This window comes from Lepisosteus platostomus, chromosome 3 (genome assembly GCF_059453375.1).
Source record: "Lepisosteus platostomus isolate fLepPlt1 chromosome 3, fLepPlt1.hap1, whole genome shotgun sequence".
In the NCBI taxonomy this organism is placed as follows: Eukaryota; Metazoa; Chordata; class Actinopteri; order Semionotiformes; family Lepisosteidae; genus Lepisosteus; species Lepisosteus platostomus.
This window is the reverse complement of record NC_142613.1, coordinates 2,159,557-2,186,774: the sequence shown is the minus strand read 5'-3', so window position 1 is coordinate 2,186,774 and position 27,218 is coordinate 2,159,557. Positions and strand designations below refer to the sequence as shown.

The window sequence follows — 27,218 nt, the reverse complement described above, 5'->3', positions numbered from 1 at the left end:
CAGAAGCTACTGGCGCCACCGTCTGCCACCTATCTAGAGCGATGACCTCACAAGTACTAACTTTGTCGGGGGGGATGTGGGTGCGAGAGAAAAAGCAAAAAAATGCTTTTAAAAATGACACAATAGCTTCTGCGATCCTCTGTCTCTGCCACTGTGCGGAGAGCTAATCAAATTGTTGTTTTGCTTCCCCGGGAGGGGAGAGAGGCAATTGTAAGTCTGCCATTTCCCCATGGAATATACCCCCTTCTGCCTCTTTTAGCGTCTCATTCTAACACTTCGGCTTGCTATGTGATTAAAATGGTTGGGGATTTTTTTTTCCTGTTGCCTTGGGAAAGCCAATGGGGATCACCCAGAAACGGCGTCTGGCACTGGCATGTTGCTAGGGATTAGGCCTTAAAGCCTGGGAGTTTCCTGGCAGTTGGCAGCCTGGGAAGAGGAAGGCTTGCTGGGCTTAATCTGGAAGACAACCCCTATGTGCACAAAACAAAACACTGATAGGAAGCTGGCTCTGTGTCACGTTTTTGATGGAATTAGGCATTTGTGAAGCATCTAGACCCCAGAAATGGTAGTGGTATACGTTGCAAGCAGATGACCTAATATCCAGTATTCTCGAGCGTGAACTGGAAATGACATTTTTGAATTTGGTGCAAAGAATGTTTTTGCCCAGCACCCTTTTCGAAGAGGATGCAACAGCCTGGCCATTTTGGTGTGGTCCACTGTGGACCAATCAGCCAGTTGTTTAAATGACCGTTATTAAAATAATTGACGTGATCATGTTGCTGGGCTACACCACAACCTCATACTAGAGTGCGGTGGAAAGGCACAGCATTCTCTCGCACTCTACACAATTGTACACTTCCAGAGCATAGACGTGGGCAGGAGAGATTGCTGATCCACCCAGATTACCACTGGTTTCATAAACTTCCCTCAGGAACATGCTACTGCTCCATTACTTGAACAGCTTCTTTCTTTATGTAGAACGTACTCCAGAGTAGATTCCTTGGCCAATAAGTGATTCTTAATCAAATCAGATAATAGTTCATACCTCCACCTATATGTGTAGCTTTCCCAGACTTGCCGCACAGCTTTTAATAAACACCTTAGTATTGACGTAGAAGCCATGCTTTATGAAACTACATTAACAGAAACATTAATGTTCAACATTCTCTAGGGCACTGGCAGATTCAACCCAGTGAACTTCTGGAGGATCAACAGTGAAACATGAACCAGGGATTTCAAGCAGAAACTGCAGGGAAGCACATTTTAAACCGAGAACAGGAGCCACTTCATATAGGGAAATGTGGGAATGTGGAACAAGCTGCCCATCCATGTTGTTGAAGCCGATACCCTGGCTTTTCACTCAACAGCTGGGTGAGGTCTTAGGATCTAGTTCGATTGGTCTGCTGTCCTCCGTGTCTGATCTGTGCTTTCTGAGAAGTGATAATACTCCACACAGCAGACTGATTTTGAATGGGGTCCTTCATGCGGAAGATAAACTGAATGATCAGCCTAGGACCATCAATTAAAACAAGACCTCATCTCAGGGGGCCTGGGGCAAGTTACAATGAGTGGGGCCTGTTCCACCGCCCCCCCTCCCTGGTGCACAGCCTCTCCATTATCCCTGCCCTCGATTTACAATAATAATAATAATTGCTTACACTTATATAGTGCTTTTTTGGACACTCCACTCAAAGCGCTTTACAGGTAATGGGGATCCCCTCCACCACCACCAATATGCAGCATCCAATAATGATTTGATTAATTAATCATCAAGGACTTGGTTAGCCGTATAACCCACAACCCAGCCGTGTTACAGACAGTAGCGTGCATGTTCAATGAGTAGTTGTATTGAGTGACAGTGAGAAGAAGCAGAAGACTGCTGTACTGCCTGCTGCATTGTGCTGCACCCATCCCTCCCCACCTGCTGTGCCATGCGCCCCCTCAGCTCAGCGTAGCCTTAATTGATTTGGGCACGACGGGCAACGTGGCTGGGGGGGCTGGGGTTTTCTGGGGATGTCCAGGCGCATCATGTCTTTCAGAAGGAGTTGGGGGGGCGGGGTGGCATAGGACAGGGAGCTTGAGGAGAGAGACACAGAGGTCTCCTCCTGCCCCGGGGGCAGACGTCTCCCCGGCACCCTGCCCCCACCTGCCCCCTGTGGGGCTGAGAAAGAGCCCCAAGTGTCTGTGTGGGGAAGGGGGCTAGAAATGTACTTTAAAAACAGGAGAGAAATTGCATATTGCACTTAACTGCAGCCCCGACAGAAAGCTGACACAAGTTCTGAAACGGGCTCAGCTGTGAGGAGTACAACCCCTGCAGTTCAGTGTGGATCTCTGTGGGGGGTTCTGGGAAGAGGGTCTGCTCGTTTCTCTTTGCCAGGACAGTGTGGTCACAGCTCCAGCTCCTCGGTGGGCCGTGCTCACACCAGGAAGGCGCAAGGAGATAAGACAGAGGAGGCTTTTAGGCTTGTCTTACCACTCTCTCATCGCGCCCTGTTGCCTCAAGCAAAGAGAGGGGCCTGGTGGGGTAGTTTTGCTGGGCTGTTTTCCCCTCTGTCTTTTTGATTCTGTTTATCTGTTGCGCGCGTGGCTGCTGTACGGTGCTTCGGGGTCTGTGTGGAGAAAGCGCCGGTGAGTCGTATCGCCCAGTCATTATTTTCAGTAATTCGTGACGTTGGATTGTTTACCTGCAGCAGGTAAAACCTGACATGGATTAAACTGCTATGCAATCAGTGTTCTCGTTCTCAAGAACTCACTGGAACTAAACCCTCAACTCTTGGGGATTTACAGGCGTCTTCCTCTTGTCGTGTGTCGAGGTCTGTGCACACACAGAATATGAGAAAAAAATCCCGGCTATCACAGCCATGTGTTTAGACAGGAGTTGTGTTCCATCTGTTGGTCTGTTTGTTTATTAACTAACTTGCCCTCCAGACCGAGCAGCTGAACTGCATGGGCGGATGTCTAAGGCAGGCCTGTTCTGTGGCTTCAGCCTCAATTAAGCTTTACAGACGTGTCTTCTGCTAATTACATTAATTAGCTGCTAAGGCAGAGAGAGAGAGAGATCTGTCCAGGAGCAAACCCCACCAGTAATCAGTAAGAGCAAGCAACACATTAGGGAGAGCTACAAGTGCAGAATGAAACAAGACGCCTGCTGTAGTTTCCAAAACACTGTGTACAGGCGCAGGTGAGGGGCTCCAATTAGCACCTGTGAGACTGAGAGCCTGTTTCCCCTTATAGTGCACTTCCAGCCCGGTGCGCGAGGCTGTGCGTTTGTGACAGGAAGGCTCGATCTGAGGCAGAAGCAAGTGGTACTCTTTAAATGGACAAAATTGGGAATGTCTTTTTGGGCCCAAAGAACAGCACAGGGGCATAGGGAGTTGTTTGCTGAATCCGAGAGGTTTAAATTATGGAAAAATAAAAGGCCAGCAAGTTCCCTGAGCCAGGATAGTTAGGCTAAACAAGATACTCTTCCATCACTGCCTTTGGCTTAGAAACAATATACTACACTACTGTGTCAAATAGGATATCATCACTACCTTTCAGTACAATTGTTCGATAGAATAGTGATAGGATTTTCTTCCAGTCCATGAGGTGTATTCAGCGTTAGCACTGGTACGAATGCTGCTGTTGTTAAGAGATCACTTTAAGATCACTTTATTAGCCCTGTACAATTTCTTGCATTAGGAATTTGTCTTTTCACAGACCCCAGCTTGCTCTCCATGAGACACACAGGCAGGGAGAGAAGCTGGGGGTCAGAGCACAGGGTCATCCATTTGTAGGGCACCCCTGGAGCAGCAGGGGTGAAGGGCCTTGCTCAGGGGCCGGCCGTGGGATTCGAACCGGCAGCCTCCCAACCACAGGAGCAGATCCTCAGCCGCAGAGCCAGCGCTCCGCCCTTAATGATATTGCTGTGGGTGGTGTGCTTCTGCGGGCTGCCGATGGGGGGGGGAAACTCGCCTCTACGCCGTGGCGCTGTCACAGCGGTTCTCAGAGCTGCCACAGGTGTAGATCCGTGTTCTCGGAAAGCGATTATGAGTTCACGCGCCGGAGGTGTGGGACCCGCAGGCTGATCTTGTCAAGGGCACAGGCTGGGCTGTTCTCAGCTCCTGTGGCAGGGTGATAATCACCACACACGCCTGCTCTCTCGGCAGGGTCCGCATTCGCTTGCTTGACACCAGCCCCTCGCTTTCTCCTTCAGCCCAGACAGGCTCTGCTCGAGTACAGAATTCACCTCCGTTCATGTTGGCACGTGTCTCCTCACTCCTGTGCGCATTCCCTTGTCATTCCCGGCTCGTCCTGAAGACATTAGCTGGGGGGCTGTTGTCAGCAGCTTTTCTTAATTGCTCGTTCCGAGTCTCTTCTCGGAACGCCCACCTCGGCAGGGGTCCGCCGTGGGTTCGGACACTTCCCCGGCCCTGCGTGGGCCCGCTGACCTGCCTTGTGGCCAGGGTTCAGGACTCGGAACTGCAGGGCGGTGGGTTCCCATCCCAGGGGTGACACCGCAGTCGTACCCCCGACGAAGAAGGTGCACCGCTAAAATAAATGTGTAAATGGGTGCCCATGCGAGACGAGCTGGATAAAGATATTGGCCCAGCACAAAATATAAACGCGAACATAAACCGAGCAGGAGAAACTCACCCAAGTTTAGAAAACGTGCTTACTTCCTAAGCTAAGTCTCTGGTGCACCGGTCCTGGATGTGGCTGGAACATGCAAACTCCACACAGAGCGCAGAATTGAACCTGGCCGCCTACAGCAGAACTGCCCTGCCCCTAGCTCTGGTTTTTAATGCTATTTATACATACAAGGGAATTTATAACGAGACCCCCCCGCGAGGCACGAGCCTGGCAATGTGCAAGGCCACACAAAAGGTCAGACCTCACTCCGGCCCGGGAGGACTCTGGGGAGGAGAGCCCTGGGAGAACACTAAAGGCTTCCAGGTGGAGCCCTGAGGGAGCCCTGCGTGTGTCGCTGGGCAGTAATGGCCTGGCTCTTTGCAGTGTTATCTGTGTTTTCTGCAAAAGAGGGGTAAACTAAAGAACAGCCCCCCCCCCCCCAGTTCAATTGGTGACGCCTTTTCTCACTCCTCCCCCTGATCTGCTGAGCAGGGGGGCTGCTGGTGCAGAATGGGCGCTGTGCGTTGCCCAGATGGGGCTGCATTTCATTGGTGAATTAAATGGGTCCCCTTCTATGTATGAAGTGCTTTAGGATGGAAATTGCTACGATATTGCAAGGAATTAATAATCTTATGAACGGTTTGGTGATCTAGACGTGACATTGTTGCCCAGCAGTGACTGGTCACAGTGTACTTACTAGCTTGCAGTAATTGCTCCCTGTCGTTAGCTGGAAGCCAGTGCTCATAATTCAGATTGTGAAAGGTGCACAGTCAGCCAAATCCTAGCTTTTATGCGAAACGAAAACCCTCTTTGTGAGAGCCCAAGTTTGCCCAAGGATAATGATCATGATGTGAGCTCGGGGTCCCACCCACAGACGACGCCCCAACACCAGTGTTGCCTTATTGGAAGCAGCAGTGTGGTGCAGTTCTGAGGGTTCTGGCCCCACACCGGGTAGGTTGCAGGTTCAAATCCTGTTTGGGGCACTGCTGTTACACCTTTCAGCATGGTACTTTGTCAGAAAATACCCAGCTTTGTAAACAGATCCAAATCCAAGAGGCATTCAATAAAAGCAGCTGCCAAATTAATTAATTAATCATAATCACACCGCTTGTAATGGATAGTCCAGGGACAGAATGCATTTTTTGAAAGGAGCCTGCCTCCCCACCTTCAGAAGAGAAGGGGGGAAACTCGGATGATGAAGATACACACAGGGATGGGAGCAGGGAATAACCGGGGAATCGGCTGTCTGAAATCCCATTGTTGCCTCCCGATTCTCTGAGCTCGGAGCTCGGGAACAGCTGTCTCTCCTGAGCGCCGAGGGGGGTGTATTGATCGAGCTGCGTGTTGTGAAAACAGCCCGGCTGACGATCCCCGCAAAGCTTCAGATCTCCACCCCCCCCCGCGCTGCCCACGGAGCTGGGAGGGGCGCTTTCGCTTTTGAGCGGGCGTCCTCAAAGGGAGACTCCGACTCGGTGCGTTCTGCTGGTGATGCCAGGGTTGGAGCGCGAGGCGGGGGGTCCTCTCCGGCACCTCCGCGGGCTCGGACCTCCGTCCTGCTGCATCGGCTGTTATTGAGCTCATTTTCAATAGCAGCACTTCAGTTTTCCAGCACGGATTGATCTCATCTCCAGACCCCGGTTCACGCCGGCGTTAAGTGCTGCAGTGAGGTCGCGTGCGGGAGCCTGGATCTCTCGGGAGAGGGCTGGGCCAGGCTGCACAGAGCCCCGATACACAGCATTCAGGGCGCACCGAGCACCCTGCTTGACAGCAGACGAGATCTGAAGGCTGCCTGGCCCCCCTGACCACGTCCTGAGCGGTCCTGCTGATAGGGGTGTGCACGGAGAGGCCTGGGCTTAAGTCTGGCCGTCAGCCACCCCATCCCAGACGCCTCTGGGGCTGAGGTGTGCTCCTCCAAGGCTCGGAGCGCGGATGGCCTCTGGGAACGGCGCCGACTGTGGGTCTTGCGGGCAGAAAGCGCTGGCATCTTGAAGTCGATCCCCCGACGCTGACCAGACGGGCGCGGGTCCGACCTGGGCGGCGAAGGGGACTGGGCTGCGGGTCTTGATCCTTGACCACAGCCTCTCCTGGCCCCCCTGCTGCAGAGCACGCCGAGCCACGGCCAGCTCTTTGGAGAGAGGGCGGAATTAGATCGCAGCCCTCCAGATGGCTCAGATGGAATAATTTAGCGCACAAAACCCAATTCAGGTCAAGCACATATATATGATCTTGCGCGTGGAGATTTTTTTTTTCTATTTAATAGCGACGCCAAGGTCATAAATTCCAAGATGAGTGCGAATTGCAAGATGCTCACGTGGAGCTCAGGACGCCCAGGCCTGTGTCCCTGTGTCCCCCCCGGTAGGGGGGGCAGTGGGGTTTTGAGTCTCGTCTGCGGTTTTGCGTGGACAGTCCTCAGCTCCATGCCTGGCACTGGGTTTCTGCCCACGGTGACTGTGGAGTGATGCTTCTCATTTCCTGGTATGCGCCCAGTGTGCAGTAAACGGAAAGTTTGGTCGGGCAGTTTGGCCAGTCTGTTTCTGAATTAAATCATCGTTTACACACATGCACATCGACGTACTACAACTTGAAATCCTTTAGCATGCTTGTGCACATCTCGAGAGATTTACGAAATTTAGAACCGCTTCGCGTTACACCAACATGTAACGCGAGAAGATGCTTTTCAAGGCAGGTGGAGAGACTTGTTGGTGTGCTGTTGCGATGTGGGACAGGGGTGTGTATAACTCAGAAAAAGCCGAGCTGATTAATATATAGGGCTCAATACCCAGCTGAGTTTGCAAGTCATCCGTGCAGGGAAGGTGGGTATTTCAAATCCAGAAGAGGAGCCATTACTTTACCCACAGGGTTGTGGGAGCATGGAACTGTTTGGGCCATGTTGCTGAGGCTGATGCCCTTCATGTGGATGAGCTCCTGGGTTCAATGAGGCGAATGAGGAAAAGACAGATGTGCTATTTGGCCCAAATAGCCCCCTTTCGTTTGTAAACTTTATAGCGGTGATGTTCTTATCAGGGGTCAGTGCTTGAAGCAGGCAGAGAGCTGGGGTTCCAGCCCCGGAAGAGCCCCAGATGGCCACTAATCCTGGTTGCAGGGGGTGGGTTCGCGAGTTTGCTTTGTTCTGGGTAATAAACGTTGCCCCGACTCTCTGGGGACCCGACAGCAGGTGAACTGCACTCACCCTCGGAGTAGGGGGGTGGATGGGGGGCGAGACGGGAGAATTCCCAGCCCCGTCTGGTCTCGGCAGCCCGGCTGTGAGGAATCCCAGCCCGGTAATACAATCCCCCCGCGTTTGGCAGAGAGAAAGAGGAGGAGAAAGTTTTTTTTTTTCCTTTCCTCCAAAGGACGACTGCATTCTTTCAGGCTCGGAGCCCGGTTAATGGGTTTGTCAGGGGCTGCTCGTTTCTGTGTTTTAACACTAGCTCCGCCGCCGAGACCTGGCGGACTTGACCCTACCGCCAAGCAGAGGTGGCCTTGGCAGGCGGCAGGTTGGAGCGGGGTTCGGGAGGGGCCCCGTCTTTGGAAACTGCTTCTGTTGCTGCTTTATTGACTGTCTGAGATGCTGAGCCCATGACTGCGTACATCCATCATAACCCTGCAGCTTTAAACAACCTCGCTGGTCACATTGCTTCTGGAAACAGCTGGGTGAGCTGCTTAGGTGAAAAAGCAGTGAGTGCGTCTTGTGCCTGGACATTTTCCTATTCGTTAAAAATAATACCTGCGAACAAGAGGAGACCATTAAGCCCATCTAATCTATTTGGTTGTTGTTAGTTTATTGATCTGAGGATCCCACCCAGTTGCTTTTTGATTGAAACCAGGTTATTGTCTTCAACGTTTTAGTTGGTCGGCTTGTTCCACTCCCCCACAACCCTTTGGGTAAAGAAGTGCCGCCTGTTCTCGGCTTTCCATACTCATCTGCATATTTTCCACTTGTGTACCCATTACAGTCTCCTCCTGCCGTGGGGTAAGAAAGTCCATATACAAGAATAATAAAAGCTTTTCTGGCTCTCTTGCTGTATCTGTGTGAAGGAAAAGCAATTCTGTAGCCTGTGTGAGAGCAGGTTTCTGTCGGGGAGCTGGAATCAGACAGGACCCCCAGATGCAGGCGCTCCCAGGGGAGAAGGAAGCGCGGGGCGCAGTAATGAGAGCGATTGCGAGTGACTGGTGTGCCGAGTCCCACCGGGTCCTGTACGGAGCCCAGACTGATTGATTTTTGTTCTTGTCGCCTCCTCTTTCTGGAGGGGGAAAAGGGTGGAGGAAGGAAGGAATTAAAACTCAGGCTCGACTTGCTTCTCTCAGCTTCTCTCTCCTTGCCTGTGTGTCTCATGGAGAGCAAGCTGGGCCCCCCAACACCAGTGGCCCTTACCCAGCACACGCTGGCCGTTCGGGTGTTTTTCCAGCACGCGGACGCGGAAAATTGACAAGCCATTTCCTGCCTAATTAATTTCCTGCCGAAGTGTTGTGGCAGGCTCGGTGGGGTTTGAGCCTGGCTGGCAGGCGAGGGGTTAATTGGCCAGGGAGAAGGAGGGGGTGTCTCTCAGGGATGGTTGATGAAGTTCAACACTTTTACAGGGATCCTGCCGGAGCCCCTGGGAGCTGTGAGTGTCTGCCTCCTGATCTGCTTTTGAAATTTGTCCGAGAGCGCGCTGACAGCACCTTGGCTTCTGCCCAGCACCTGAGCAGCAGCAGAGCCTGACTGGGCTGCTGCCTCCCCCCCTTGAGGGGGGGGCCAAGAGCACAGCGCTACGGGGCCTCGCTCGCCTGGTATCCCCTGTCTTCGTCAGCTCCAGTGAAGTTCACGTCCACGTTCACGTCTGGGGCCCGACTGCGGGCTCCTGGGGGCCAGTGATTGCTGCCCAGTGAATCAGGGCCCTAAAAGACCACCTCTACGCAACAGGCCGCTCTTGAGCATTGCCTTGCAGTGAGGTACAGAGTTTCCCAGTGTCGTTGGCGTGGAGAAGGGCTTGTAGCTTCCCCCCAGCTCTTGGTGTGATTCCAGACTGGGGAACCTTCTGTGTGGAGTCTGCATGCTCCTCCTATGTCTCACCAAGAAATATTAGCAGCCTGAACGAAAATGGATGGATTTCTTTCCCTGCCACACTTCCCTATTTTCAGAAACAAACAGAGGCTAAGCTGAAACCTTCCCGTTCTCTTTACTGTTGCTGCTGTTCAGGCTTCCTCATTTAATCCTACTCCCCTTGTCTGAATCGTACTGTAAAACTGCAAACAGGGAATCGGGAGCCTTCGCTTCTTGATCCCAGTGTTCAGCAGTGTTCAGCAGGGGGCGGTTGGTATTTTCCTGGTAATTGCTCAGTTGACAGAACAGTGAGACGGGTTGTTCTGACAGTTGCTTTAGCATGCTCTTCGAGCAGTCCTTAAATTTTGATCAACCTTTTATTGTAACGAACGCCAGCTCACTTTGTATCTCTCACATTTCTTCTCGCGTAACGTAGTCACTGGGGGACCAAAAAAAGAGAATTTAAAAAGGCAGTTCCCAGCCTGTGCACTCTTGGGGTCGGGTGTATTCCGAATTCTGCTCGTCTGGGACGGAGCAGACAGGTTCCTCTCTCTGTGGACCCAGGTGTGGGCTATCCGATCTCATTCCGGAGAGCATCTGGGACTTGATGGCTAAAAATCCAAGCCCAGCCAAGCTGTTATTCCACCTGCGAGCACATACCAGGCCGGTGAAATCCCAGCCAGCTTGCATGTGCCGATCAATAAGGATCTGAAGCTCTGTGCAGGGAGTGCAGGACGAGGGTCTTCACTGTGACCCCAGAGAGTCCTCACGCCCTGTGGAGCACCGGGAAAACCCACCTGGGCTGGACCAGGAGAGCCACTTGTGCTCCACTCGGAGAATAAGCACACAGCCTTCATCTCTCCTGGTGCTGGGGCCTCTGTGGATAGGAGAGACTAACATTGTAGCTGGAAGACATGATCGACTGCTTCGGCATCTAGTTCAACAAGGTTGTGAGTTTTCCAAAGCTTGAGATAATAAGGAGTTGTTTTGGGTCCTGACACCATTATTGTGGAGAGTTAGTGTGTGCAGCTGAGCTCATCATTGGCTTAACCTGGGCCATTTGAATAGTTTTCAAGTCTTTGGTTGATTTAAAGAGAAGCTGGAAAGCTGCTGCGTTCTAGAATTGTGCTCCATTGTGCAGCAGGGTGGTCCATGCAGTCTTGACTGCGAGCAGCAGCCTCCTGCAAAAACAAATGCGCTGATGAAGCAGAGCCTTGGTGTATCTGACATGCATTGAGACATCCGTGTCTGAGCACATTTGCTCTGGAAACTGCAGCGATATGGGGATGCACACAAGCAATGACAAACCACAAAAACTTCACGCCCGGTTGCTTCCCCCGTGCTTCATCGAGATCTGTAAGTATGCCATTACTGAGAAACCAGCTTGTTCAGAAAACCTTTGGATGGCAGATTTCTGGGGCAGCTGGATCTCCCCTCTGCGCAGTTCTCAGGCCAACCCGGAAGCATCAAGTGGGTTTTACGTAGTGTCTTTCGAAAAAGCATTAAAAGCATTTTTTCACAAAACTCGGAGGGTTTGGGTTTGGGCAGAGTTACGGTCTGGCCCCTCAGGGATTAAAGCAGATAAAAACGCAGATGCTCATGAATGTGATGGGAAGGGGAAGGTCTGTAGGCACAGAACTAGTGCCTTTTTTTTTTAATTCACACTCTCTGAATAGTCAGACGCTCTGTGTTCTGTGAACCCCAGCAGTGATGAGGGTGGACTGGGGTTTAGCACCTGGAGTAAGAGGCACCCCACACTCAGACACGGAGACCTGGCACTGTTATTAACAGCCAGCAGGGCCCCTGGTGTGAGTTTAGCTGACAGCCGCCCACCTCTGGAGTGTGTAAGGACATCCAGCTGGGCCTGCATACTCTCGCTCACCACGGCCTCGCACGGCTGCTCCGCATCTGCTGGGAGTGAGTCAGGGGTCAACGCTGAGGTCAGGGTCAGAGGTCACCGCCTGTGCTTTTAGCAGATTTGGCGGTTTGGAGAGTGAAGGGCTTAAGGGGTGGTCAGGGGGGTGCTTGGGGCAGTTTCAAAAGAGCTGGAACAGACCGTGCGGCGCGGTCGGCACGGAGAGACCGCGGCCCGTCGGGGCTGCTGGGCTGCTAATGCTTTTAGGCTGATCCCCCTGAAACGGGATGAGGGGCTAATTGAATTAGGCCCGGCGTGGCGTTTGTTCGGGTGAGGGCCTGTGCTGTCTGCCCTCTCTCAAGGGGGGGTGATCTCCACAGCTGCTCGCGGTTCGAGTGGCCTGACCTTCTGGTTTCAAAAGCCCGAGGTTTCAAGCTTAAATGAGCAGCGGACTGCCTTCAGCACACCAACGGGCGTATAATACACGCAGGCGGGCTTTGTGGAGTCCTGGGCACCTGTCTGCTGCTGGTGGAAATGGGGAATAAATGATCCTTCTTGGCAGAATCTCTCTGCCAGATGTTTTATTTGAAGAGCTATAGAGAAGTACTTCCCTGGGAGAGCTGACGAGGGTGGCGTTTGGAAGCAGGAGGTTAAGTGCTGTGTTTTGTCCGCGCTTCCTGCAGTAAACCCCATTGTTTGTCACGGGAAAGATTTGCACTGTGGGTTTTTTTAGCAGGCAGGAAGGCGGATCCTTGGGTGCCTCTTCTCAGGTTCAGGATCGGTTCTGCAGATGAACATTGCTCTCGTGAGAGTCTGCAGCTAGAATTTGAAATTCCGAAATCTGAAAGGGCAAAGTGTGTCCAGATTTGGAGGATTAGTTCAAATCGGCCTTTGTTTTTCGAGCCAGAATCATATTTTTAAATTCATTGTATATGTAAAAATAAGCTTGCACTTCACAGGGTGGAAAAAATGTAAAAAGTTCAGAAATACATGATCTAGAATGGTATTTATCCTAGTGCTCTTGGGTATGGGTCAAGCTCAAGGATAATTTGACTTGAATCACAGCCACACCCAGAGATATCTAACATGGCTTTACTGATAATAGGGATTCTATGGCTTTGCACTCACTTCCAGGGACTTGTTGAAAGATCTGTTCTTCAGCCCGTTCCGTGATTTCTGGGCTTCTGCACCCCTGTGGGAGCTGTCCGAGACACAGGCTGTGCCGCAGTCTGGACAGCTTCTCCACGAAGCCCGTCTTCAGCTCCAGTATGGATCCCACTCTTTCTCCCTCTCCTGCGATCAATCGCACCGTCTCTTCTTGGAAAAATGGAGGTTCTGCCCTCTTCCCCAGGATTATTCTCTCCGCTGTAACGGTCTCTTGCAGCTGCCTCTGGGAACATCCTGCATTTAAACCGCAGCTTAATTCTGCCAAACAAACAACAACACCTGCTAGCACTGACCCGGAGCTATTGTTTTGGTTTTCCGAACATTTTTTGTGCAAGTGCGTAAAACAGTGTTGTAAAAGTGCAGAGTAAGAAATTGCGTCTCTATTGATGATCCATTTCTGGTTTCACTGCGAACCGCATGCTGTTATATCAAGCGCAAGCCCACAACTTAAAGGTTTCTTACTGCTTCTTTCCTTATGCGATATCCTTTTACCTCCACGGTCTGGAGTAATTGAGACTATAGATCAAAAACGATTTGAATGAAGTGGTTGGTGTTGGTGGACCAGTAGGTGGCCAATGTTTTCGCAAAAAAACAGAATTTCCAAGCTGATGTCCAGCATGGTGACCAGGCTTGAGGACACTGCGGACTTCTGCAGTGTATCCTAAAGTTCCTCTTGAATAAGTTGGTGATTTTCTTGTACATCTGGCCCGTTTTCGCCTGCTTGGTAGGTCATTTGACAGGTAATAGGTAGCTGTTACTGTTTGGCATTGATCCAAGACCCTCATCCACCTGCTTCCTGAAAGAAGCCGGGTTATCCTGCCTTTGCAGAACTCAAGGAAATGGATACGTAGTCTGCGTGGATAACACAGTGCACAATTCCAGCATCCGAGACAGCCCTCTTTCTGTCCTGGCGTCGCTGGTGGTAATTATATTGGCACCTCTTCTGCAGGACACTTACTGTCGCACAGAATTTATACCTCTTTTGTCTTTTTTTTTTCTTGTCCCTAATGGGAGAACAAGATGGGCTGTGAGGCATCGCGTGCCGTAAATCTTCCTGGGAGGCGATTTACAGGGTGGGCGGTATAAATATTGCTTATTTGCTTGCGTTAGGAGAGCCGGCTGGTTGAGCCGTGGCCGGGTGTGGAGAGGGGGGGTGTTGAGTGATGGCTGTGTGTTTTACAGCCCGGTGGTCCCTCCGAAGAAGCCAGGCTCATCCTGGGCCATCCTGCTGACCCCGCCTGTCTGCCCAGGAGCACGCCGGTTCGGCTTCGGCCCTAAAAGGCTCATTTCTGTCCGGAGTGTGCGGGCCAGGGTGTCAAGTACCGCGCGTGGCCAGGAGCGTGCTGATAAATGGGGCCGCTCTCCGCTCGGCAGACAATCCATCCCTCTCCGGCTGGCAGGAGAGTCCCTGATTTATGGCTTTCCCCCTCTCATTTTTTTTAAATTAATTTATACATTTGTTCCCTCTTTTTTTAATTCATTTATTTACTTGTGTACCTTGTCTGGCCTCTGGGTGCGCATGTCGCCGGTTTCTCAGGGCCTTCGCCTCACAGGACCGTCTGTCCTGCTCAGAATATTTGTGGAGGAGCGCTGTCAGCCCGTCCTGTAGGTGGGAGCTCGTGCAGTGAGATATTCTACACCTTTTCCTCCTCCCTGTTGGTCCCTGCTGTCCTGCACAAGACTGTGGTATTCCAGGCGTGGTGCTGTGCAGTACTGTGCTTCCAGTGATCACTCGTGTTATACTGCGCTAGTGTGGTAAAGCACAGTACAAGTGTGGATCTGTACTTTACACACTGAGCTGCTCTGATGGGAACACGGTTGCATTAATCCCAGCATGACCCCCGGGTGAATAGTGGGGGGTCAGGTCATGTCTGGACCTACGGGGAGGGGTGAAAGGACAGTTTTGCTCGATTAGGGCTGCTGCAGGAGGGGCCCCAAGTTTAGAGCTTCCTGTGGTGAACACAGGCACAGCTCCGCTGCAGTGAGCACCCCTTCTGGACACACTGTGGCCCTGGCCTGGCCTTCCTGCTGCAGGGCCTGACCGCTCTGCTTCTCGCTGGGCAGCAGCAGGGCAAGAACATGCCAGCAGGCCCGGCCAGGTGCTGCGTCACCTGGTCGCCGAGGGAGACGGGAGGTAAAACATTCATCTCCGTTCCGACGACCTTCATTCCAGCCCTGTGATGTTGCCAAGGGGGTCAGCTCTCCGCAGGGCCGGGACGCGTTCTGAACTTCACACGCTTCCTCTTCAATCTGGGAGCCCAAATTAAAAAAACACCACATTACAGCGCACAAGAGCGCTGATTTGAGAGATCAGGAAACTGGGCTAAGGTGATCCCAGAGGATTGGAAATGCCCTGGGTGACTTTCTCCGCTCCAGTCCGGAATGTGCTCCAGTTTTTCAATCTCCAGATTCAATCCGTGGAAGATTCCTAAACTGTCTTTTGACTGGGGGTGGGATTCGGTTCGTTGTTTGCTTTTTCCCGTCTTACTGTCACACCTGGGTAGCCTCTCGCCAGGCTGGCTCTGGAAAGTCGCATGTTTGCTTTGAGAAAGCGGGGCGCTGCGTTCGCTCTGGAGCGAAGCGCTCTGAAGGGGCGGCGGCGGCGGCGGCGGCGCGTCCTGGCGGCTCCCCTCTGCGCTCCGTGTACTGAGTTTCTGAGGCTGGTAATGAAGCGGAAGCGTCCGTGTGGAATTCGGCCATATGGATGGAAGCTGGTTTCGTTCAACTGCGTTTTCATTCAAGTTCATTTTCTTTGTTTTGCTGGCAGAAGACACAGCAGGTAAAAGCAGGTAAAGGGACACGGCAGGACGCCTTCCGCCACGAGGCAGGATCTCAGGGTGAAAACAAAACAGATCCCGGTCTGCAGAATCCTGCCATATTAATATGAGCACCTGCAAGAAATTGCCTATTTTTTCCCCAACAGCATGCCTTTCTAAATTTTCTTAGAAGATCGTCTGCGTCAGGCCCCATATGGTAGAAGGCCTGTTCTGTTTTTTGTGTCTTATAGCGTGACTCTATGGAGAATTGGCTCCAATCTTTTTTTTTAAGACAGATTACCCTCAAAGACCCTGATCTCTCTGTCAAGGCTACTGGTTTTGCTATGGAGGATTCAATACTGGGGAAGCAGCCAAGCAGTAAGATATTAGTGTGCAATGTGGAGGTTAGATATGGTGAACAAGCAAAGAAGTGTCCCGTCAGTAAGGGGCTGCAGAGCAGGTAGAGAGAGATCCAGCACTGCTTGTTTCCACTGTCCCCAGTCACCCTGTCTCTCCCTCCATCCCTCCCAGCTCTCTTCTGGCATTGTCCCCTGCTCCATCCCTCCCTACTCTCTCCATCCCTCTCTCTCTCCCTGCTCCATCCTTCCCTCTCTCCATCCCTCCATCTCTCCCTCCTCCAGCACATCCCTCTCTCTCTCTCTCTTTCCTGCCCAGCTGCTCGTGGCACCGGGGACACCTGTCTCTCCCTAATTGATACCACCTCGTCAACACTAATTAGCCGGACGCAGGCAACGAGGAGGCGGCTAATTATTGGACAAGCGGCGGCTGTCACTTCGGGCCGTCCCGATGTCCAGGGGGACGCCGGGCTGCTTGCCCTCAAGTCCCCCATTTTGGGGGGCTTTTTCCCGCCTCGATCCTCCCTGCTTGCTTCCCCGGGCCCTGTCACATCTCCGTCACGTCTGATTAGGGCGGCTCTGCACGCTGCCATCTTTTTTTCCGCTCTTTTCCCCAGAAAAAGACAGCGGGAGAGGAGGCTTTGAAGCCATGGCTGCGGCTGTCAGTCGCTCGCATTATTTATATCCGATCACATCAAAGACTCGCGCTTTTTTTCCTACATTTTTAGAAATTGTTTTTCCCAAGTAGGCGCGATGCTCTACTTTGCGGTGCAAGAAACTGTGTGGAGGGGGCGAAGATGGAAGGGGGGGGGGATAAGATAAGTGGCATTAAAATATTAAAGCCTTATTTCACTTTTTTCTCAAGTTATATAATGGAAAACACACACGCACTCCACCACCACCTCCCTCTTTGCTATTCTCATGGCACTTTGAGAATTTTTTACTAGGTCAACAGCCGAGCTTTGGATTTATCAGGGCGTTTTGTGAAACGAGTGGTTTTAGTGATGTCGAGGCTAGAAGCACGATATGTTTTGTCTTTAAACAGCTAACACGCATTGCACACGGTACCCTGTCCTCAGATGCCTGGTTAGAGTGCGTTGTGCACAGTACCCTGTCCTCGCACACCTGGTTACTGTGCCTTGTGCACGGTGCCCTGTCCTCGCACACCTGGTCAGCATGTGAAGTGCACAGTACCCTGTCCTCGCACACCTGGTTACTGTGCCTTGTGCACGGTGCCCTGTCCTCGCACACCTGGTCAGCATGTGAAGTGCACGGTGCCCTGTCCTCGCACACCTGGTTAGCGTGTTGTGCACAGTCCCCTGTCCTCGCACATCTGGTTACTGTGTCTTGTGCACAGTCCCCTGTCCTCGCACACCTGGTTACTGTGCCTTGTGCACAGTCCCCTGTCCTCGCACACCTGGTTAGCGTGTTGTGCACAGTCCCCTGTCCTCGCACACCTGGTTACTGTGCCTTGTGCACGGTGCCCTGTCCTCGCACACCTGGTTAGCGTGTTGTGCACAGTCCCCTGTCCTTGCACACCTGGTTACTGTGCCTTGTGCACGGTGCCCTGTCCTCCTCGGGTCCCCAGTCTGCTAGCTGGTTTGGCTGTGCAGAGCTGGGGGCCCCTCTGAGTTTGCGGGTGCTGGGGAGTTTAAGTGAGACTAGGGTCCCAGAGAGGAGAGCGTGCACTGTTGTCTGCCCTCCTCCCCTCCCCCAGTCTTGGTAGCAGATCAGGCTGAGCCTGACTGGTCATCGCTGATCCCATACTTCATGAGAAGAGAGAGCGGTAAATGAAAAAGAACCCAGGAATCATTAATATCACTTTAAATGCTTGTGTGGTGCTCCATATTCATAATTAGATCTCCTTGGATAATGATGGGAAAGCAAAGAGCTGTTTTCAGAAAATATATAACAATAACAATCATAGACACGGATCATTTAACTGTGTACTCTTTACTAGAAGGAAATGAATTGCCTGGGACTTGTAAAATAAGCTCTGCTCAACATTCCTGTCCTCTGTGTCCTCGTGGTCTGTCTCTGTCCCCGTCTCTCCTTCTGAGCCTCTGCCCTGTTTCTGTTGCAGATCCGAGTGGATGACATTCCCCCTCCGGCCCAGAATGCCCTGCTGTACGAGACGGTGCCCGTTGTGGAGGGCAGCCCCATTCTGCGCGACATGGTCTTCAGCCCCGACTATCAGTACATCTACCTGCTGAGCAACAAACAGGTACGGCAGCAATCATGAACGGGCTGTGGGGGGGAGGGACGAGTCTTGAGTCTTGAGCATTCGATTTCTGTACCTTTGTAGTCTGCTGTGGTTTCAGCATGATGTTGAAGGATGTTATTTTCTTCTTCGTAATGATTCATGACAGTTTTACAGAGACACAGGAAGTTATGTTCCAAGTGCACCAGGATTCTTAAAACAACAGAAGACAGGTTACAGGTGAGAGGAGACCCTCTGGCCTATCTGGCCAGTTTAGCATTGAATAGCTAAGAGATCTGAGGATCTCATCCAGCCGTTTTTTGGAAGAAGTCAGGTCATTGCCTTCCACAATATGGTTGGCTAACTTGTTCCATACTCCCACAACTCTTTGCATAAAGAGGTGCCTTCTGGTCTGGGTTTCAGAGTGCATTCAAGATTGAGAACAGGAGGCGCTTCCTTACCCCAAAGGGTAAACTTCCATAACTTCCTGCCCCTGTATAAAAATGGGACAATAACCCTTCTTTCCCAGCATTCATCACTTGGCACCCCTCTACTTCCCACTGCTTCCCACTGGGGGGAAGACTGCCTCGTTCTCCTGGGGCAGGCCTCCTCCCTCTGCCAGATGGCATCACGCCAGAGAGCACTGGGACCCCTTTGTGTCAGGTTGTGGGTTTCTGTCCAAGTGTCCTGAATCCAGGCTGGGAGAAGCGCACCGGAGAGCTTGGCCAGCTGCGCTCCTGCGTAGTGGAGTCTACCTTCACAGCAGCAGCGTGCAACAGTCCTGATCCTTCTTCATAGCGGACCCTGTCAGCAGCAGAGGCGTAGTAGATGGTAGGAATGGACAAGAGCCAACAAATCCAAGGAACTGCATTTGATTTGTCTCTCTCAGGGAACAACGTGCCTCAGTGGAATTATACTGTAGGCAGCAAAAAAAAACATCTACTTCCACCAGCAGGACCTGTGTGGGTCTGTTGTAGTCCACCAGCTGCACGGGACGTGCTCACTTCCTTTATCAACCCAGATGGGAAGCTTGCCGTGCCGGGAGGTGAAAAGCTTAACAATACACAATACGTTTAACACGACGTGAATCCATTAGCAAATCAACAAGTGAGCAGCGCTAAGAAATCCTCACCATTTAGACGGACAAATAAGGAAATTGGGTCATCGGCGTCCGAGACGGATACATAAGAGTCACACACGATGAAAATGTGTAAGATGTACGTTTAACTGTGCAGAGGGTGGTATTGAATCGTCTTCCAATGAGGAGCCTAACTTCAGCCGAGCATGGTGTCAGCCCCAGCTCCCAGTCTGAAGCTGGGGTCCCCCCCCATCCCCGAGCCCTGAAAGATGGCCGTCTGTGTGGGAGCCCACTGGATGAGAGAGCTCCATGCTTCTGTCCTCTGGCTTTGCTGAACTGTAAAGTAGAGATCCGTGAATTATTAAAGGACAAGAAGGACAGGCTGGGGAGAGATGAGCCTAAATATTTCAGTGGCTGCAGGTGCAGGCGTGAGTGTAGTCCTGGCCTGCCGCAGTTAGATCAAGACACATCTGGAGCAGTGTGGCTCGCTAGTGGATTCAGAGTAATGCTGTTTATCAGTCTTTGACACCTCTTCTAAGCTTGTCGAACACACTGTCAGCTCAGCAAATGGTAATTAAGATCAGTTTTAGACATCTTTCATTTTTTATGGTGGTTCTGTGGATTAGCAAAAATGAGTATTTCCAACACATGAGCTTAAATGTGTTAATTCACTACGCTTCCTGTTGGATTGAATTAGGAGGATATTGGGCATCAAGATTCTGACACCGTTTTGCTATGCAAACAAGTAATATGGACTTATTTTATTTAATAATTGAAGAATGTCATCCTTTCCCCTGAGGTCTGGGATTGATGAGTGTTTCATGTTTTTATTTTCGGGCATAGCTCCAATGGAGTAGGAATCAGGCCAAACGTAAGACAACACGCTGAATATGTTCTCACAAGAATTTGCACACCTGTACAACAGAGGCTCTTGCTTTGCAATCCACCTGCCCATCCAGTGTGCTAGCACGATGCGAAATCCGTTTGCAAGCTGAACTTTCTGAGTTGGCAAAACCAGAAGAGAGCAGCCACAGCTTGAGATCCCGGCGATCCAGAGATCGGAGGAGGGGCAGCCGCCTGAGCGACTATTATTAAACCTCCGCCGCTCGGTGCGTTCGGCTCCTTTGAAAACTCTCCCTCCCGGCAGGTTGCGGAGCCGGGAGCAGGCAGCAGCTCGGGGAGAGGACTATAAAAAGCGCGTTTCACGGGCCCGGCACGTTGCAGAAATAAATTCGCGTCGGGGCTCAGCTGAGCAGCACCTCGCCCACCCGCCGCCTGACTCCGCTGCTGACACCGCCGGGAGTGACAGCTCTCGGCATCGCTGCTGCAGCTCGGCGCTTTGATTCCCACCTGCCTCCGCCGCGCTCAAACCTCTGTATCTTTGTGGAAGTTTCAGCCCCCCCACATACATGATCGCGCCTTTTCTGCCACAGTGGAGTCGCTGCAGCTGTTTGTTCCGGTCTTTTTGTCTTGTGGAGGAAAGCAAAACAGCACTAACGGTTTTCTGGCACTCGACGGTGAAAGAGTTTAGTCCAGACAGGAGTGACTGAGCACGCAGACACGCTGGTCTCCGCAGGTCTGGCCAGTCATGCGAGGAGATTGTGCAGGACTGGAAGGAAGAATGCCTGTAGATCTGTGTAACTCTCCCGGAGGCGTCCTTCAGGAATACCGAGAGAGGACCTGCGTGGGAATTGTTCTTGTATGAGTGAGCAGACTTCAGTCAGCGAGCAACCTGGGCCAGCTCACAGGCCCAGGCTGTCTCACGAGCTTGAAAACCGACACCCTCCACTGTTTAGAGTCTTGTACTGGAATACACCCCATAAGAACAGAAGAAAGCCTTCGCACAAGAGAAGGCCTCATTGGGGTCGCCTAACCTGCTTATTAGTTGATCTAAGCATTTCATCCTGTTTCTTGAAAGCTTCAACAACATGGCTGGGTAGATCGTCCCAGACCCCTACAACCCTGTGTGTAAAGCAGTATGTTCTGGGTAGCAGCATGGAATAGCGGGTAAGGGTAGTGATGTTCAGAGCAGAAGGCCGCAGGTTCTAACCCCATGTGGTATTTCACTCAGACCTGCTCCCCTGCTGTGTGAATGAATGCAGCTCCTGCTGTTCAAAAGTGTCAGTCAAATTAATTAGTGCTGCCTGACCCCGAAACCCCAAAGCACGGAGGTGTTCTTGTTTCTCAAATTGTCAAACCCAGGACTGTGTCTTTCCGAAATAACCGCAACATGGCAAAACGGCATACCCAGTTGACTTTTTTTTCTGTTGTTTTTTTCACGTTATGTTAGAAATGATGAGGAACATCCAGCAGGGTGACTTTCCCTGATTCACTTCCTCTCCTAACCCACAGGAGCACAGGGTCAGTGTGGGGTTCTGCTTGTTGAAAGAGGGGATCAAGCAGGTTCAAGTGAGCGCCCACGCGATCTCTGACGCACGGTGCTAATGCTGACCCCTGTGACCTCCCTGTGACCCCTGCCCCTAGCCCCGAGCCTAACCCAAACCCTAACGCTAACGCCAGCTCGAGAGCGCGCTTGCTGCATGCACCTGGAAAACCCTGAACGGTCGTGGAAGAAAAGAGATTTCCGTGAGCTTCAGACCCTGTACGCTGGATTCCATCAGCACGCGCTACAAAGCCTTCCGCTGCGCCACACAGCGCGGACAGGCGGGCGGGCGACCTCTGCGGGTGACCTTCGGCTCACCCTGCCGATCTTGTCTTGCAGGTGACCCGGGTTCCAGTGGAGAGCTGTGGCCAGTACCGGTCCTGCCGGGCCTGCCTGGGGTCCGGAGACCCGCACTGCGGCTGGTGTGTCCTGCACAACAAGTACGTGCCCAGAGGGCCCCTCCTCTCCGGTCTGCCGCGTGCTGTTGCGGTTGGCGTAGTGCCCTTTGCCCATCTCGCCTGTGCTGAATGTTGATATAAACTGCTCCCATCGTCCCCTTACTGTAGGCCCGTAGGCTGACTTACAGGGCAGAGCCTCCCTGTTTGACAAAGTTCCGCTCAGCTGGCCTGCGATAGAGCCCACTGCCGGTCACCCATGCTTGTGTCCGGGGAGCTCCGAGTGATAGGCAGCCCCTTTCCACAGACCCCGACGAGCGTCCTGTTCCAGACGTTCTCCGTTTGTGCCGCCACAGTGGGGTAATGGCGCTCGGAAGCGACCAGTGGGGTGCAGGGCCAGCTGGAACACGCGGTGTGAGGAGGCCATGTGAGAGCCGTGACCGTTGCCGTACAGGTTGTAGTTTAGAAGATGCCGAGCAAGGCCGAGCCAGAGCGTGATCCCGGAGCTCGCTGTTAGACGTTCACCCAGAGAGGAGTCGCCGCAGTGAAACACGCAGAAGGAAGAGGCTCCTCTTCAGGCAGCGTGGGGATGGGTGACCTTTTGTTAACACCCCCCAGGGGTCACAAGTTCAGGGGGCCAACAGGATCCGTTGCGCAAGTCACCTGCTCACCTGACCCGGGCAGGAAGTGGCAGGTAGCAGGTGCCGGCCGCTCCAGATGTGCACTTCCTGTCGACCCGGGCCGCAGCTGCCAGCTCGGGACGGCAGGAAACAGCTGGATTCAGAAGCACAGTGGTTGGTTTGCTTGGCTCCGACTCGGGATGGAGCTGTCATCGGAAGCCCCCGTAACGCCTGGCCCAGACGTGAGCAGTCCAGGGGGAGGAGGGGGAAAGAGGGTCTCTGAAAGAAGCACACATGCAGCTGGAAATGTGCCCGTGTAATCAGTCTGGTATGGGAGAGGTCTTGACCACCAGCGCTCATAGAATCACCCCCAGGGAGAAGATCACTTGATTTGAGGTGAAGCTTTATGGTCGCATATTTGCGGAGTAGCACCGGGGTTACATTTACAAAAACAAAGCAAAGAGGCAGGAACAAGCGAGAAAATCTGCCTCAGTGAAGCTCTGATGCATGGCAGGAGGGAGATGGGAGAGATCTGCAGGGTCATGAGGACTGAGTCGGTATTGCAGCCCTCTGGAATGCAAACTGGTATCCAGAGCGAACCTGCCTTTGTGTTTTTTCTTCTATTGGAGCTTTAATCAAGATAAAGATCTTTAATTAAGATGCAAATCTTGGTTTGATGGGATAATTGGAATAGAATTTGCACCCCTAGTTTATAAAATTACATTTCTTTGCATGTTAATTCAGTATTCGCAGAATTTACACGGACCAGTGACAGCTTCTACACAGGGCAATTAGAATATGTTCAAGCACAGTGATGTGATTGTATTCAACAGCCGAGTTTTCCTCCATCCGCCCCGTCTAAACCCTCTCTATACAGAGTGGAAATATTCCCCATCAGTACATCAACTGTCAGGGCGAGCATATGCATCAGGCCCTGCATGAAGTGCAAGGGCCAGGCTAGACCACGTGCTGCTGTTCGTGTCTCCTAGGTTTTGTGCACGGTGTGTAATGCATCAGTATCTTTATTAATTTCACCCTCTTTAATATAAAAGGGCTCCATTTTATACACTATTTTTGAGGATTTAGGGATGATGGATACAATAAAGCACTCGTAACATCTGTCCGTGGTTTGAGTTTAATACAGCAGCAGTCTGCTTCCAAACTTGAGGCCTTAATCTCTTTGCAGACGTGCATCAGTTCCAGGAGGAGTTCAGACAGTGGGTGTTTGCAGGGCTGTGGTTTGGGAGAGAGAAGCTGCAGCTCATTGAGCAGAGGAAACAACAAAGGATGCCATTGAGAGGGAGGGGTGTTAAAGACCCAGAGCACCCCTAGAGGAAGCTGAATGCTCGCTCTGTGGGGCCTGCACTGTGCCTCCTCTCCCAGCCTGTCGTCGGCTGAGGCTGATGGAGAAAAGAGGCATTGTCTCATTGCGGGAGACAGGGGCCGGCCTCGTTAGCAGAGCCGTGGTGCTTTGGTCCAGACCCGGCTCGGAAAACCAAGGGCCCAGCTGGGAGCCCAGACTCCCGGCCCGTCGCTGCTCCCTTAATAACGAGGGGCCCTAGTAACGAGGTGCAAGGCAGCTCGTCGTCCAGCAGGATTAAGCGCAGGAGAAGAACCCCGCCCCCCACCCCCACCCCGGCCCCCCGTGAGTCATCGACCTCGGCCGGTTCGCCAAGCCCCCGCGTCGCGTCCCCATTCCAGATTCCGGATCTGGGGTCGCTCCAGCGTTTCGGAAGTCTCCAGGAACATAAAACGCTTGAAGCTTTCAAATGAAGCACGCAAGCCCCAGCTAATAGGAAACCAATGCTAACGGCAGTATTCCAGATAATAACAGGAGAGGAGCTGTCGGTTTTTAGCAAAAATAAACCCTTTCTTAATATCGAGTCACTTATGTGTTTCTCCTTCGCATGAGCAGATACAGTCATCCTCAGGCCTGTCTGCAAACCCGGCAGCCTTGCAATGGGAACTCTAGAGCTCTGTAAGCATGGTAATTCGCTATTATGCAGCCAGGGCCTGTTCCCAGGCAGGGGAGCCCCGCCTGGAGAGTTGCTAGGAAAGGGAGATGCGCTGGGGGGGGGGCACTTTTGAAATCCAGGCCCTTGCTTTGACTGGCCTTCCTGGTCCCTGGGCTTCCCTGTCTGTCCCCCTGCGGCCTCTTCAGCCTCCAGCCATTGGATGGGCCAACGAGGCTCAGGAAAACAGGCCTACCTCGGGGCCGGAGCGTGTCCATGGCGACGGGGGCCTGTGGGAGAGAGGGCCTGGCCCCGCGGTTCAATTTGCCCTGCGTTTCTCCGCCGGGAGACACGGGTCCCGCGCTGGAGGGCTGTTTTTTCTCATTATCGGTGTGTGGCCCCGTTCCCCCCTCTTGGAGCTCCTCCCACGCTCATCGGGGCCAAACACCCAATCGAGCCGCCCCCCTGTGGCTGATGTCAACGGCGGCGGCGCGTCCCGGTCGGCTGCCTCGGCCTGCTCCTTCGGCGCGCGTCCCTGCTCTTCCTGCTGAAATATTGTCCGCAGGAAAATAGACAAGTCCTCCCCGCTAATAACACGGCGCGCGCGCACGTCCATTACCGGAAAGGTTAATGCGGACCCCGCCGCCTGGATGAAAGCTCTCATTCCCGCTAATATAACGCTTGCCCCCGTCCCTCACACCGCCATATATCTCCCCTTAACTCGCTTGACATCCCCGGGTGACCTTCTCGCATCGCGGGCGGGGGGGTTGACTCGCCGGGCGGAGACGATGTGTCCGCCTGATCCCGTCCCCTCTCTGACAGGGGACAAACGCGTCCAGTTGACCCCCGCGCTCCTGGGGTGTGTGAGCAGGGAGACGCGTGGACTTGTGTTAGCGAGGAAGTCATCCTTCTTCTCCGGTTAAGTGACAGGCTCTGCCGGGGATCCGAACTTATCGTCAATCATGTCCAGCCCTGGGATAAGAAAGAGCAATGCAACGTAATTAGTTGAGATTTCATTTTGCCTTCTGTGAGGGAAGGACAGAGTGGTGGAGGGGGGGGGGGGATCTCTGCACTGTTAAAACTGTCGCTCAGATCCGTTTTCCTCGGAGCTGTGAAGAACTCTTTAAAGATGCGCTTCCCGGCGAGGCTGTTGCGGATAAGGCTCCGGTGTTTTGGGGTTTTTTTTTGCTCCGGCTGCTCTTCCCACCCTTCAGTCTGACGTTAACCCAACTCTCCTCTCTGACCTTCACAGCCTCTCAGCTGACCCCCCCACTGCCACTCACACACACGTCCCCCAGTTTTCCTTCGAGTTCCCCTCGGCGTCTCAAAAAGTGGGCTTCCACAGATGTGTCTTCCTGACTAAGAAAAACGAATTTCGGGGATATCCAGAGATAGAGAAGAAAAAACCAGACTCCTCCTCCCCCACAATCATGGCCTCCTAATAACCCCCCTCTCTGAACTGGCTCCATCACTCTGCTCTCCTCCCCACTGAGAGCTGCTGTGTGTGAGAGGACTGGAGCATCATCCAGGTGGGGCTGCACACTGGTGGGGGTGGAGGGGATCCCCAGGACCTGTGAAGAGCTCTGAGTGGAGTGTCCAGAAAAGCGCTATAGAAGTGTAAGGAATTATCATCATCAGTTGATTTCATGCACAGAGGCTGGGAAGCAGTGGGCCTGTGGTGTCTCACGTAGGCTCGGATTCTGCTGAAGGTTGTGATTTCCTGGTGGAAGGAGCCTGTTGTACAGGCAGGAAAGGGTGCAGGGTTCTCATATGCCAGAGGAATTTCATTCCCAACAACCGGCACACCTGCGTTTTGCGATTGCAGTGCACGACTGAGGACATATAGAGTGATAAGCTCTTGTCGCAAAGCCAATCATACCGAGCAGTGCCTGTCTAGACCGTGAGGCAATTTTGCTTTCTGTGCTGAATATTGGCCAAGTCCATTATTTCCAGCAGATGTATGATCATTTATTAAAACTCTGTAACGTGGAATTTAAACCCGTATAGTTTAAATGAAGTCCCTCGTGATTTCCGTTTGAACGAATAGCCTCTACCCGCATCGCCATTCACGCACATATAGATCATCAGCCGTAATGAAATGAGAGACCACATCTGTGGTACAACACCAAGCACAAAACGGAGGCAGTGGAACCAAAAATAAAAATGACATTCTTGGCTCTGTGCATCGTGCAGGGCCTGACACATGCGCTTAAAACAATACACTGCAGGGGTGCAGGGGCGCAGTGGGCAAAGAAATCTGTGGGGTATTTGTGCCGTTTTGCAGTGGTAGGGCTCTGTGTGTCTGCTAACTGAAGGTTTGCACCACAGTTGCTGTAAAACCCTTTCAGAGGTCAGATTGCTCTAAAGTGCACTTTAATATACGAGGCGTACCATAGAAAATTAAAAAAAGAGATTCAATTGTTTTTTGTCCCGTTGTCAGGTTAAATCGAGCTGAAATTAAATTATTGTGCCGATTCTATGAGGTATTACGGCAGCAGAACAATATTCCCACCTTTCCATTAGTTCTGAGTGCTGAATAGCCCATCGTTTATTATAAATGTCTTTTTTTCCTGTTAGTCTGAGCCCATTGCTCAGATCGAGCCGTCGCAGCGCTGCTCTCTCTGCCAGCGGCTGCGGGCGGAGGCGCTGCCCCCCGACTCTTACCGACTCAAACGCCTATTTTTAGTGGTCCCGGCTTCGTGGTTAACCTGCCGAAAGGCAGCGTGTGAAGCTGTTGAAGCGCGTGCAGTGCCCTCCAGGAGCCACAGCAGAGCTGTGAAAGCATCTGAAGCGATCTGCTGCCACGCCGCTTGAAACCC

At 52.4% G+C, this 27,218-nt stretch overlaps 1 protein-coding gene across 1 annotated transcript in view; it reads left to right on the top strand.

Moving 5' to 3' along the window:
* Positions 1-27,218, top strand: part of plxna3 (plexin A3) — a 135,122-nt gene that overhangs the window by 39,476 nt on the left and 68,428 nt on the right. The window contains exons 4-5 of the mRNA XM_088623794.1: positions 17,855-17,995; positions 21,772-21,872. Of these exons, the coding sequence (XP_088479920.1) occupies positions 17,855-17,995; positions 21,772-21,872 (242 nt within the window). The remainder of the gene's footprint in view (positions 1-17,854; positions 17,996-21,771; positions 21,873-27,218) is intronic.